The sequence below is a fragment of the Acomys minous genome (assembly GCF_964271855.1).
Source record: "Acomys minous genome assembly, chromosome: 9".
NCBI lineage: Eukaryota > Metazoa > Chordata > Mammalia > Rodentia > Muridae > Acomys > Acomys minous.
Genome location: NC_140490.1, coordinates 84628599 through 84642763, shown reverse-complemented (window position 1 = coordinate 84642763; position 14165 = coordinate 84628599). Strand labels below are relative to the sequence as shown.

The window sequence follows — 14165 nt, the reverse complement described above, 5'->3', positions numbered from 1 at the left end:
CACTGTCATCACCACCTGTGCAGTCACCACCATCATCACCACCTATGCAGTCACCACCATCATCACCACCTATGCAGTCACCACCATCATCACCACCTGTGCAGTCACCACCATCATCACCACCTGTGTAGTCACCACTGTCATCACCACCTGTGCAGTCACCACAGTCATCACCACCTGTGCAGTCACCACCATCATCACCACCTATGCAGTCACCACCATCATCACCACCTGTGCAGTCACCACCATCATCACCACTTGTGCAGTCACCACTGTTGTCACCACCTGTGCAGTCACCACCGTCATCACCACCTGTGCAGTCACCACCATCATCACCACTTGTGCAGTCACCACAGTCATCACCACCTGTGTAGTCACCATTGTCATCACCATCTGTGCAGTGACCATTGTCATCACCACCTGTGTAGTTACTGTGATCATCCTCCTGCTTCAGCACTATCATCATTAGGAGAATAACCGTCATCATAGATTTTTTTGAGATAGGTTCTCATATAACCCAGGCTGGTCTCAAATTCACTGTGTAGCAGTGTTGGGGAGGAAACCCACAGCTCCATGAATTCTATGAATGCACCCTGACAACTGACATATGTCAGATGGTAGGTGGATAGATATATGATATATATAGAGAGATGAAAGATAGAGTGATAGGCAGATGATAAATAGGTAGGTAATTGATATTTGATAGACAGATTAGATACATACATACACCCATACATATATAATATGCATACCTGCATACATATGTGCATACATACATACATACATACATACATAGGCAGATAATAAATATAGAGAGCTGTTAGAGAGACATTAAACTAGACAGACACCCATCCAAGCAGTGGGTAGAAAGAACACTGACAATGCAAGCATGAGGAGCCAGCTTCAGATCTCCAGAAAACCCATAAATTAACCGTAGTGCATCTATAACCCCAGCAAGATGTGAGGCAAAGACCATGCAATTCCTAGAAGCCCCAAAGTCAGCCAGCCTAGAGAACACGAGAGGCACTTTCTCAGCAATGTAACAAGTATGGACCAACCCCTGAGGCTGCCCTCTGACCTCTAGGGTTATGTGTGTGTGTGTGCACTTCATCACTAAAACAGAAAATCTGTATCTCTAATCTTTAAATTAGATTAATTTTGTAAAAAATCTTACAAACATGCAAGATAACCAGCAAAGTGAAAGATCATGCAGTGAGACACACTGGCACCCCCCAAGAAAGCAACAGGAACCAAGAAGAAAACCTGCAGCCCCAGTCTGGTCCTAGCACAGGACTGTCATTCCTGACTCCCTACAGCACAATCCATCCGCAGCTCAGACTTTCTCATAGAATTCACACTCACCAGAAATTATTTTACCCATCTTGAACAATACCAATGCTGCTTTTACACCCCTCATTAACTAAGTCTTATTCACTGTATTTCTTTTTGTATTCATAACTGTACATGTGCATTTGTGTGTGCATTGCATGTGTGTTGTGTGTGCACTGTATGTGTGTGTGTTTGTTGCATTGAGTTGTATGTGCATTGCATGTACATTGAATGGGTATTGTACATACATTGCATCATGTGCAGCATGTGTGTAGTGCAGGTGACATGCACATGTGTGTACAAGCATGTATGGACCATAAAGATGACCTCAGACATCTTTCCTCAGCTGCCATCCACCTTAATTGTTTAGAGACAGTCTCTCATGAGCCTGGAGCCCACCAAGTAGGCTAGGCTGGCTGGCTATCAAGAGCTAAGGATCCTCTTTCTCTACTCCCCAAAGCCAGAAGTAGGCATGGCTTTTGAAATGGACTCTGCGATCAAACTCAGGTCTTCCTGCTTCCGTGTTCTGCTCTCTGAGATGAGGGTGATAGTGACTTTGTGAAGATGAAGTGCTGTGCAATAGTAAGGGGATGGCTGCCATTGCTGTGTGGGCTTCTGTTCCCCTTACATCATCCTGGGGGACCTAGATACACACACACAGGAGCCCCATGTGTTTACTCAGTGCTGCGTTATACCTGGAACTGAGGTGGCTCATAAAACATATGCACCAAATGAACAGCTCCAGGAAGAGCTACCCTGTGGATGGGCTTCCCTGAGCAGAGAAATTTTGTCAAAGGTCTCCCTGAGGTAGAGGTTGGCTGTGTGCAACAGACCTGGGACAGTAGCCTACGAGCTAGACCCCTCCAAGGCTGTCTCTTCTCCCTGCAATCCGTTTCCAGCCCACACCTCAGCCATCCCTTCCTTGTCCCATTCAACCTCACACTCACCCAAGAAGAGGAGCAGCCAGGAGCTCCACATTGTACTGTGGCAGTCATTCAATGACGAGACTCTTCCCTTTAAATGCTTGCTTTGTGGAGAAAGGAAGGGGCGGGGCCAGGGTTGCTCAACGCAGTCAGACAGAGCCCAGGCAGCTTTCTGCTGAGTTGTCACCTTCAGAGGTGGTCAGCCTGGCAATCCCCTAATTTCTCCCTTAAATCTGGCTGGTGCACACATTTCTCCCTCTCCTCCTTCATGCCCTGATGCTTGCTCTCATCCCCCCCCCCTTCCACCATCTCCCTCCCTCGCTCAATCTCTCTCACCTTTTCCTCCTTTCCCCCTCTCTTTTTTCTTTTTTTCCAATATCATCACTTATCCCCACCTCTCATCCATTTCTCTCAAACAAGTGAGATTGCATGTGCTTCACACAGTGAAGCAAATCCAAACCTTCAAGATCTCAAAGGCTTTTCCACAATCATGCTGCATCTGGCACTGTGATCAAAAAAAAAAAACCTTAATTCTGCCTTCATGTCAACCTTGTAGAATATACACACACCACATACCACATCATACACACACACACAAACTCACCACACCACACCACACACCACACTTCTGTCCTCATGAAAACCTTGTAGAATGCACACACACACACACCACATACCACATCACACACACACACACACAAACTCACCACACCACACCACACACCACACTTCTGTCCTCATGAAAACCTTGTAGAATGCACACACACACACACACACCACATACCACATCACACACACACACACAAACTCACCACACCACACCACACACCACACTTCTGTCCTCATGAAAACCTTGTAGAATACACACACACACACCACATACCACATCACACACACACACACAAACTCACCACACCACACCACACACCACACTTTGATTACCCCCATAGAAACCATTTCAATCCATCCCCAGACCTTAACACACGTTCAAACACACCCTCAGAAATGCAGAAGTCAAGTCGTCAGGTATTAGTTGGGGGTTCTTAATGTATCAGAGCCCAGGACTTGCTTCTTCCCCTTGAAGCACCCAAGTACAGAAGCATGCAGGTGCTGGACCTGCAAGAATGAAGCTGAGCCAGGCAGGTTAGTGGGATCCACGTCTGGCAGTGAATGCCTGGAGGGAGCAAGCCTTCTCCAGTGCAGCCCTTTTTCAGTGACAGAGATCTTCCCCCATACTGCTTCACTGGGGGAAATAAGGGTTAGATAAACCTTGAAGGAATGGGTAGAGGTTTTCAGGGGCTTAGGTGCTGGGAATGTTTAATTTACATCGAGAGGGATTTGGGTGCTAGATCGACAAGTCCTTATGGGGAAACCTGAAGCCTGGCCACCAGACTAGGTTACTACCTCGAGGGTGGCATAGGTGAGGTTGAGAGATGACATGCATCAAGACACACATACCCAGAACTGACAGGGAGCAATCCTTACTCCTTCAGTCTCAAGATGAGATGTTTTTGGAGTTAACCCCACTCTTACTCTATGCCGGTTCTACTGGTCTCATGGTTCACGTGCCCCATACCCTGCTCTGACACAGAGGTGCAGATCAAAGTAGCTTGTCAGATTGGGGGGGGGATCATCTACCCCAGGATAGACCTGTTAGGGAGCAGAGAAGTGAGAGAAGAGCCAAAAATGAAGGTCATCAAATTAGTGTCTGGTATGTGGAACCTACGGAAGCATCTGTCTTACTCAGGGTTTCTATTGCTGTAAGGAAACACCATGACCAAAGCAACTGGGGGAGTAAAGGGCTTACTTGGCTGATACTTCCAAACCACTGTTCGTCATCAAAGGTAGCCAGGAAACCAAACAGGACAGGAACCGAGAGGCAGGAGCTGATGCAGAGGCCATGGAGGGTGCTGCTTACTGGTTTGCTCCTCATGGTTTGCTCAGCCAGCTTTCTTATAAAACCCAGGAACCCAGGACCAACAGCCCCTAAGATGGCACCACCCATGGTGAGCTGGGCCCTCCCCCATCAATCACTAATTAAGAAAATGCCCTACAGACTTGCCTACAGTTAGATCTTACGGAGGCATTTTCTCAACTGAGATTCTCTCCTTTCAGATGACTTTAGCTTGTGTCAAGTTGACCTAAAACTAGCCAACACAACATCAGAGAACACACACCCCAGAGTGCTCCTGAGGGGTGTTGGCATTCCCACTGCTGTCAGTCATCCAGTGGGGTTTTCTCTTAGGGGGTTCCAGCTTGATGACACCCACACAATCCTGTCAACAATAAAACGGTGCCTGTGGGATGACAGGATAGTGTGTGCTGGTCAGTTAAGAACCATGGGTGTGAAGCAGCTGATGGAAGCACGTGCAGAACCAAACATAAGGTGGAGCGCAGTAAATCTGGGCAGGGGAGGATGTAGGACTCAGAAGGGACAGGAGCTCCATAGGAGGACGGACAGTGCCAACCAACCAGGGTCTATGGGGGGCACTGTGGAGACTGGGGCTCCTGCCAGGGACTATGCGTGGACTGGACCTAGGCCCCTTGCACAGATGTAGCCAATGGAAAGCTGGGTCATAATGTGGGTACCCATGTGAAGGAAGGGGGGCTGGCTCTAACTCCACTGCCTGCTTTTTTGTCACTTTCCCATGGGAGACGGGCTGCCTGACTGGGTCACAGTGGAAGAGGATGATGCCCTCAGTCCTGATGTAATTTGATATGCTGGGGTTGGGGAGCTCCCTTCTCTGGGAAGGAGGGGAAGGAGATGGGGGAAAGAGAGGGAGGGGGAACCAGGAGGAAAGGATGGGAACTATGGCAAGAATGTAAAATGAATAATTAATTTTTAAAAAAGCAAAAAATTATGGATGTAATCAAACAAGGGCAGCATTAGATAGAAATACAAGTTCAGAGTCTAGCTCTTGGGATGAACACGCCAGTCACTTACTGGTCTTGTGTTGTTGTTGTTGTTCTTGGTGGTGGTGGTGGTGGTTGGTTGGTTGGTTGGTTGATTGATTAGTTTGGTTTGGCTTGGGTTTGGGGGGGTTGGGGGGTTTTTTTGGTTTTGGTTTTGTACACTTCCTTTTGCTCTGTGAAATGCAGACTCTATTCTTTTTGCTTTGTGTCAAAACTCTGACATTTCGAGAAGTTTATTTTCCCATTAAGCAATGCAGAGATCATAACAGGTCAAAGGGAATAACCAACTCTCAGATGCTCATTCATCCCTAAACTGGACATCAGCATCACACCCACCAAGGCTAAAGAGATTGTGTGGAAGAAGGGAGAAAAGAAAGTGAAAGTTTTAGGATGGGTTGGAGTGCTGTGCTGTTCTGCATTGCAGGCATGGTGTCATGACATTTACAAACTCACAGAAGCTATGGTCACATGAGCAAGACCTGTGCTGGATTGGGCCATCAACATCTGCTGGGGGAGGAGCTCCCAAGGCACCACCCTTTCCTGAGAATTTAAAGGCAGTTAGTGGTAGCTGTGGGAAGAGGTTTGCAAAGCCCATTTACTGCCTGAAGATACATTGGCAATTAATGGTTGATGGAGGAAAGAGAGATATTCATAAGTGTTGTGTCCATTGGTGAAGTGTTAAATTCTAGAAATAACCCCATACCCACTTGCATGCCAGCAACCCCAATGAAATTCACTGGGTCACAAAGAAAATAAGTAACAAGGAGGACCCAAGGAAGGATGCTTAAATTTCACTCAGAAGGGGAAATAGAATAGACAGAGGTAGTGTTTAAGAGGGGTAACAGGAGGGAAGAGGGAGCACAGAGGGAAATAAGAATGGATATCAAACCTGAGGAGAGTCAGGGGGGAGGCAGGAGGACAGAAGGCCTGCAAAGAAAAGAGAAATTGTAAGCAGAAGCATCTCAGTGGCAAGATGTAGGCCTAAGTCACGATAGGCTTCTGGGAGGACATGAGGGGGGACCCTAGCTGAGACTCCTAATAGCAGGGTCATATAGACTGAATAGGACACTCTCTAACTAGACAAGAGGGAAGAGACCAGCAACCCACCCACAAAAACTTCAACCCAAAATTGACCCTGCCTACAAGATGTGCAGGGATAAAGATAGAGCAGAGATTAAGGGAATTGCCCAACCAATGCCTGGCCCAACCCAAGACCCACTCCATGGAAGACAGCCAACACCTGACACTATTACTGATACTCTGCTATGCTTGCAGACAGAAACCTAGCAGAGTTGTCCTCTGAAAGGCTCCACCCAGCGCAGAGGTTCGAAATAGATGCTGAGACTCACAGCAAAACATTGGGTGAAGCGCAGGGACTCATGAAAAAAAATGGAAGGAAGGACAAAAGGATCTAGAGGTGGCAGGAGCTCCACAAGAAGACTAACAAAGCCAAGTAACCAAGACCCAAAGGTGCCTGTGGAGACTGCAGCACCAACCAAGAACCATGCATAGACCGGACCTAGGCACCCTACACAGATGTAGCCAATGGGCATCTCAAGCTTCATGTGGGTTCTCTAGTAAGGGGAGTAGGGGCTGTCTCTGACACGGACTCTGTTGCCTGCTTTTTTTTTTTTTATCATTTCCGCCTAGTGGGACTGCCTTGCCAGGCCACGGGGGAAGAGGATGCGCTCAGTCCTGATCCAACTTGATGCTCTGGGGTGGGTAGGTAGGGCGGATCCCCTTTTCTGAAGAATAGGGAAGGGGTGGGGGAAGAGGGAGGAAGGGGTGCAGCTGGGAAGAGAGGAGGAAAGGGGCTACAACTGGAATGTAAAGTGAGTAAATAAATTAATTAATTAATTAATTAAAATTGAAAGCAGAAAGAAAGAAAGAACAAAGAAACAAAGAAAGAAAAGAGAAGAGAAGAAAAGAAATTCACTGAGTCACCCAAAAAAAAAAAAAAAAGGCACAGACGTAGAAGGGGGAGTTGGTGGAAAGATGAGTGGGGCGCTGGAACGAGCAAGGGAAACATGTTAGCAACAAGGGGAATGAATGTGCTCAAACTACCTCATAATGAGACTTGTCACTATGCACAGTCAGTACCTTCTAAAAAACATATTTTAATCTGACGTGATCGCCACTGATTACAGGGCCCTGCAAGCAATTCAATCAGAGTAAGACTTAAAGGCCCAGTCGGTGCTGATAACAAAGTAGTTAGCTAATGGGGGACCAAGAGAACAGAGACTGTTACCAATTATCTGATTAATGTCTTTGTCTTTCTATCTCTTTTTGAGCTTTTTTTTCCTCCCAACCACGGCAAGATTTTTTTTAATTACTCCTGATTAATAGGCATAGCAACAACAAGTTTCTCACAAAGCCATTCATAGTTTCCTTTTTCTCATGAGAAGCAAGTCTAAGCTGCTCCAGTTTTGTAGGGCCATTTCTGCTGTTTGAATTCAGAATGCCTCTAGGTCCTGATCAACCTGCCTACTTGCTTCGGAAAGCATCAGAAGAGGCACATTATTCAAGCCATTAGTATATGCTCACAAAGCAGCCTCAGGGGCCCAGTGATACTGCTGTTGTCCAGATGAATTAATCCATAAGGCAGAATGAAAAGCGTCAGAATAAGAGGAATTGTCTAGGTTAAAAGCTTTGAGTATTACACAAGTTCCAGACCCTTGCAGGTCCCCTAATGTGAATTAGGACTGCCACCAGTCATGGTGAGTTTTATCTGTCAATGGACTGATAGTCTGCTTAGTTCCTGTCCCTATGTAATATGAAAGGGGCCAGGTATCTAAGCATAGCCAACAATCTTGGCGAAATTCTGGGTGGGAAGGATTAACTCATTCCCTAGGTCTCTTCCTGTAGCACAGAGTCTGATTCTCCAGGTTTTCCATTTTCCAAAGACCAGGATGTATTTTAAAAGGAATTTCCAGATTTTTAATTTTATGGCCTTTGGATTATTTTTCTATTTTTCTATTGTGTATTTTTAAGAGGAGGTGTTTTTTTTTCTATGTATATTCATCCATGTGTTTTTAAGAAGCCTCTGTTTTACAACCCCAAATTTTGCAATGGAAACTCCCTTGTTTCTGGTAAGCAGGGGGCCCAGCCCACAGAGCATGATTAGAATTGTAACCTCTAAATTCTTTCTCAAAAGATAAACTCCTACAACTTCTCTTTTTTTTTCAGTACAAACAGATACTTAAAGTGGGTATCAGTGAGCAAAGATCAGGATAGACTATGGGTTGCTGTTCTGTAGTCACGCCAGCTAATACCTTCCTGGTATCTATCTGTCTTTCTCATTGTCCACTCCAGACCTGAGGGCAATGGAAGTTGGACTGTAACCCTGTACTCATACCAAACAAAAGTCTCAGGAAAAGAGAGTAGGGCAGGGAGTTGAAGGGCCCAGGGCCCAAGGAGACCTTAATTTCCATGAGTCCACAGTCCAGAGACAGTCCATTTGGTAGTGTCTGCTTTCTTGACCTGAATATGGAGGATCCACAGAGTAATGCCCATCATCTTCATCACCGTAGGGGTGGAAATAATCACCTTGTAGGGACCTTTCCAGGTTAGTCCCAGTGCCCCCTTTTGTTAGCTGCTTGACCCAGACAGTATCATTGGACTTGATCAAGAAAAAAAACTGTGTGATGGGCTCACAGATGAGGTGGGTCTTTCAGATGGTCCAATGAATATAGTTTATGGAGTACTGGAGTGTTTGTGGTGAGTTGAGAGAGGAATGGTTAGAGAGTTCTTCCAGCTGCTTGCTTCTGAGCTACGAACTAGTTGGGGATGCCTTCCAAACATAATTTGGTAGGTGATAAATCCCTCTCTATATGAGGTGTGTCGGGCACCAAGCAAAGCAAAGGAAGGAGCTCTATCTACCCTTGGCTGGACTCTAATGAAAGTTTTCTTAGAGTTTTTAAAAATCCTGTTCATTCTTTCTACTTGCCTGGAACCCTGAGGTCTATATGCACAGTAAAGTTGTAAACTTTACCTACTAATTGAGATGGCTTGGCTAGGAAAATGAAGCCTCTGTCAGACCCCGTTGCTAAAGGGAGGCCGAATCAGGGGACCAGTTCCTGGAGGAGATTTTTAATCTACTATCTGAGTAGTTTCAGTCTGGGTGTGGCACACTTTTACTGACCCAGAAAAAGTATAAAAACTAGCAACTACTCGTGTCCTCCAGATCTTGGTGAATTCACCTTTCCCAGAGTTCTTGAAGATCTTGCTCTCCCACTTAGACCCTTTCCTGGGTAAGGGCTCTCTGTCTTGGATTCACTTGAGCACAAACCTGGCTGCTGGCTGAGACTTCCCATGCTAGGCTGTTGAGTCTAGGTAGAACATTCCTTGGTCTGAGCAAATCCAAAGTGTTGTGGAGCCCAAATGAGCAGCCTGATGAAGGTTAGCTTCCCACAGTCCTTCCAGTTGTTTGGGGAGAATGTTCTTTTCCTCTGGACTCTTCCATCAACCAGTGCTGTGGCTTTGATCTGTGCATTTCTTCTTTACCATGGAGTCTCAGGCCAAAGTGACAATTCCACTCAAGCCCAACTTGGTGAACTAATGAGTTCATTGAACTTAGTGACAGGAGAATTGGTGAGGGTAACTTGTAGGGGTGTAGGTAACCCCAAAACATCCTTACCAACAAAACGTCTCACCCTTGAACGGATGACAGCTTCCCCATAGTGACAAATTTAACCTCTGTATGCTCTAGCACCTTCAGGACCACATACAGCTGGGGCACAAGAGAGAGACGCTGAGCCCTGAGGAGATGAGCTGATGATCTGGAGTCAGACCCACCCTCCATCCCTTCAGCACATCTCCTTAGTTCCCCTTAGCATCCTCTCAGGTGGAACAGGCTTATGAGTGCTTTCACCACAGCATCAGCAGTGACAGTCCCTTGTTGCACAAACTCATGCTATACCTGAAGGTCCTCTGTGACAAGAATATATAAATTTAAATGTTTTGCTAACATATGTCAACTATGAATAAGAATGGACTTGATAATAACATTTTCATCCGTGTTTTAGTTACTCTGATCATATTCACCCATATTCTGTGAGGGAATGTCAGTGGGCCCCTTCTCTACGGTCTTTCATGGAGTCACCATGGCTCCTTCTAATGAAGATGGAAATGGTTGGTATGCTCAGAGAACAGCACTCCACAACTGGCATGGTCGTAGGAGTCAAACACAAAACATTGTGCATGCTTGGCAAGTGCTCTACCAATGAGTACAACCACAGCTCTTGTCTCTTCTGAAAATGGATCTTACAATGTCACCCAGGCCGGCCTGGAACTCACTCTTAGTTGAGACTGGCCCCGCTTTGGCCCCCTGAGTTCTGCCACACTCAGCTGGGCGTTAATTTCTTATCTAGAAAATGAGAGCAATTGTCAGTTTTTATCCCTAAGGGCGCAAGGTGGTTTGTAATGACTGTCAGCTTGACATGGATCTGTAATCTCTCCTAGGAGACAAGCCTCCATGCACACCTGTGAGGGATGGCCTAGGTGGGGGTAGCCTTTGGCTGTTCCTGTGGGTGGTTACCTTGATTAGGTTTAATTAAAGTGGCAAGAAACATGCTAAATATAGGTGATGCTACTTACTGACCTGAGGACTTGGACTAAATAAAAAGGAGAAAGCAAGCTATCTTCTTGGTGATGGCAGATGCTGCTTCCCTGTTGTCATGATGGGCTGTACCCTAAAACTGTGAAGCAGTTTAAATTGCTTTGTCGATTGTGCAATGAGTTCAAGGTTCTCCCGCACTTTTTCTTTTAACAGATTTTGTGTGTCTGGTTTTATGCTGAGGTCTTTAATCCACTTGGACTTTAATTTTGTGCAGGGCGATGAATGTGGATGTATTTGCATTTTCCTACAGGTAAATATCCAGCTGGACGAGCATCATTTGTTGAAAATGCTATCTTTTTTCCCATTACATGGATTCAGTTTCTTTGTCAAAAATCATGTGTCCATAGGGGTGTGAGGGTTTTTTTGTTCTGGGTCTTCAGCTCTATTCCATTGATCAACCAGCCTATTCCTATGCCAGTACCATGCCAGTTTTATGACTGTGGAGGTCAGAGGAAAACTGCTGGAGTAGGTTCTCTGCTTCCATCATATAGGTTCCAGGGATGAAACTCGGGCTATGAGGCTTGGTGGCAAGTGCCTTTACCTGCTGAGTCATCTCTCCACCCCTCGTCAAAGTGTTGTCTCTCAGCAATAGGATAAGAAGGTAATCAGTCCCTAGAAAACGGCACCTGGGGCTAATGCGCTGTGTGTGCTCAGTGGGGAGCATTGCCCCTGGTCACTGGATGAGCGATGTTGACACTCTTGGCACCTGAGCGTGGGCAATCATTTCTTCTCCTCATTGTAGAATACAAACAGCCAGATCCAGGGGAACACAGACTATAGTCAGAAGTGTGACCCGGGCTTGGGTTGAGATAACGTCCTTCTAGAGGAGCCAATGTGTAAGAGGAAACCTAGAAAATCTCCAGTCTGGTATCCAGCCTAGAGAATGGTGTGAGCCTAATATAGACACAGGCATGCCCACAGGCTAATCAAGGCCATCACTCACAGGCAAGCACAGAGTCATGTCTCCTAGGACATTTTAGATCCTGTCAGTCAAGCTAAGCAGCAAGGCTCACACAGATGCCATGATTCTAAAGAGGGACTTTCCAAGCCCTTTCCCCCAGCAAGATGGCAAGGTACGACCTGACTACTCAGATCACACACTTTCTGGATTGGCACCTGGTGTTTCCACTCCTTCAGTTTCTCTCTGTGAAAAGGGTACATAATGAAAAGAATTACTACAAGGAGAATTGGGTCTTCCTAGACTTTGCAATGGATGTCTACGAAAACCTTTACTCTGATGACATCCCTCATGCTTTGAGAGAAAAAAAGAACCACGATTGTCACTCAGCTGAAACAGCTCCAGGCAGAAACAGAACCAATTGTGAAGATGTTTCAAGATCCAGAAACTACAAGGCAGATGCAATCGACCAGAGATGGTTGACTACCTGTCAGAGAAGCACGGGTTTAGGCAAGACTATTTAGATACACCCTACAGATACACAAAATTCCAATATGAGTGTGGAAATTGCTCAGGAGCGGCAGAGCATCTTTACTTCTTTTAGAGTTTTGGTTCCAGCAACAAACGGAAATGTTTTAAGTTCACTCTGGGGAAAGCTGGCCTCTGAAATCTTAATGCATATGTGGGATGCAGCCATGGAAGACCTTACACAATACGGAAGACCGTAGACAATAATTCTGTGAGTTCTCCACTCCAGTCTCAGCAGCAGCAAACATGGCTCATCAATTGGTCTCTTTTTGTTTTGTTTTGTTTTGTTTTTCAACCATCCAAAAGGCCATGATAATATTATCGATCTCTTCCTTTACCAACCTTAATGCAACCCAATGTTGCATTGAGAATGTGTCCACATACTCTCCACTCTTTGGCCACTGCTGTCATAACAAACAAAGATGTGCAGAAATGCTGGCAGGTGCTGAAAGGTCCAGTGAAGGTTATCCATCAGGAGTCCTACACATAAAAAGACCCAATTCAGAATCTGTTGAGTGCTTGTATGTTAGATTTGATTTCAGTGGCACTCAGAAAAAAGCTGAGGGAACGTGAATCAGCGCTCGTGAATGAATTCTTCTTGGTGGCACATCTTGAGGGCTTCATCAAGAATGCCCACCTCTTCACACTTGAGACTTTTTGTCTTACCCTTCGGTGTATCAGCATTAATCGATATGTTAGCAGATCAACTGAATATGACTCCAGAAGAAGCTGAAAGATGAGTTGTGACTTTGACTAGAAATGTGAGGCTGCATGCCAAGGTTGATTCTAAGCTAGGCCACGTGGTAATGAGGAACAATGCAGTCTCACCCTATCAGCAAGTGACTGAAAAGATGAAAAGTCTTTCATTTAAAAGCCAAATGATACCATGAATATTGAAAAGAAACTCAATTAGAACAGTAGAGCAGAGGCTCCCAACTGGGGGACCCAAGATTCTGGCTTCTATTAAAGGAATATAAAGAAAAGAAGAAAAAGGAATCAATGAAAGGCATAGTAACCATTATGTATAAAGGATGACATACATTTGTAGAAGCAATTAGCATGTTTGCTATAAATTTTAGAGAATTTGAATAAAATTGGCTGTGATTTAAAAAAAAAAAAGGACTTTCCACATTTCTCCTGTTCCAGGATTCCTTTTGTATTTAAAGTGCAGGTGTGTGTGTGTGTGTGTGTGTGTGTGTGTGTGTGTGTATCCATGCATGTGTGTACATGGGGACATATATGTGAGTATATGGCCATATGTGTGTGATATATGTGTGCCTGTGTACACATGTTTATGTGTGCACTTATGTGCACTCATTTGAGTGTGTGTATGTGTGCATGCTTGTGTGCATGCATGTGCACATGTGTTCATGCTTGTGTGGGGTGTGTGGAATTATGTTGTGTGTACATGTTTTTGTGTGTTCATGATTGTGTGTGCGTGTGTGCATGCGCGCACGTGCTACCTTTGAGTATGGAGGTCAGAAAACAACCTCAGGTATGGGTCCTCACCTTCCATGTGGTTGAGGCAAACCTGTCTTGTTTCTGCTGCTCCATACTCCAGGCCACCCGGCCCATGAGCTTCCAGCAGATTCTCCTGTCTCCATCTCTCATCTTGCCTATAAGGATGCTGGAGAAGCCAGGATCCCAGTACTTGAGAGGCAGAGGCAGACGGATCTCTGTGAGTTCAAGGACAGCCTGGTCTACATAATGAGTACATAGTGAGAACCCTGGAGAAGGTGGAGGAAGCTAGGATCACAGGCACAAGCCACAAGCCACCAAATCAGCGCATCAGACCTTCGTGACAAGCGTTTGCTCCCACTGAGCCCTTGCCCAGCCCACTTCTGTGTTTCTCCTAAGCAGACAGACCCACGCTGATGCAAAGGCTGCTCAAACTAGGTTAACTGTGACTTCCCAGCCCCTTACTTAAGATGGCAGCTCTTCTTAGCTAGAGGCACAG

The 14165-nt window shown here is 45.7% G+C and overlaps 1 protein-coding gene and 1 pseudogene across 2 annotated transcripts in view; one reads left to right on the top strand and one right to left on the bottom strand.

Moving 5' to 3' along the window:
• The window catches only part of ADGRE1 (adhesion G protein-coupled receptor E1), a 90059-nt gene extending 87725 nt beyond the window's left edge, over positions 1–2334 (bottom strand). The window contains exon 1 of the mRNA XM_084796281.1: positions 2277–2334. Coding sequence (XP_084652407.1) covers positions 2277–2307 — 31 coding nt within the window. The 5' untranslated portion in view covers positions 2308–2334. The remainder of the gene's footprint in view (positions 1–2276) is intronic.
• A 9513-nt stretch (positions 2335–11847) lies between these two features.
• LOC311604500 (eukaryotic translation initiation factor 3 subunit E-like) lies at positions 11848–13283 on the top strand (annotated as a pseudogene). The gene has a single exon. The product of its transcript is annotated as a eukaryotic translation initiation factor 3 subunit E-like (transcript).
• Positions 13284–14165: the final 882 nt, after the last annotated feature.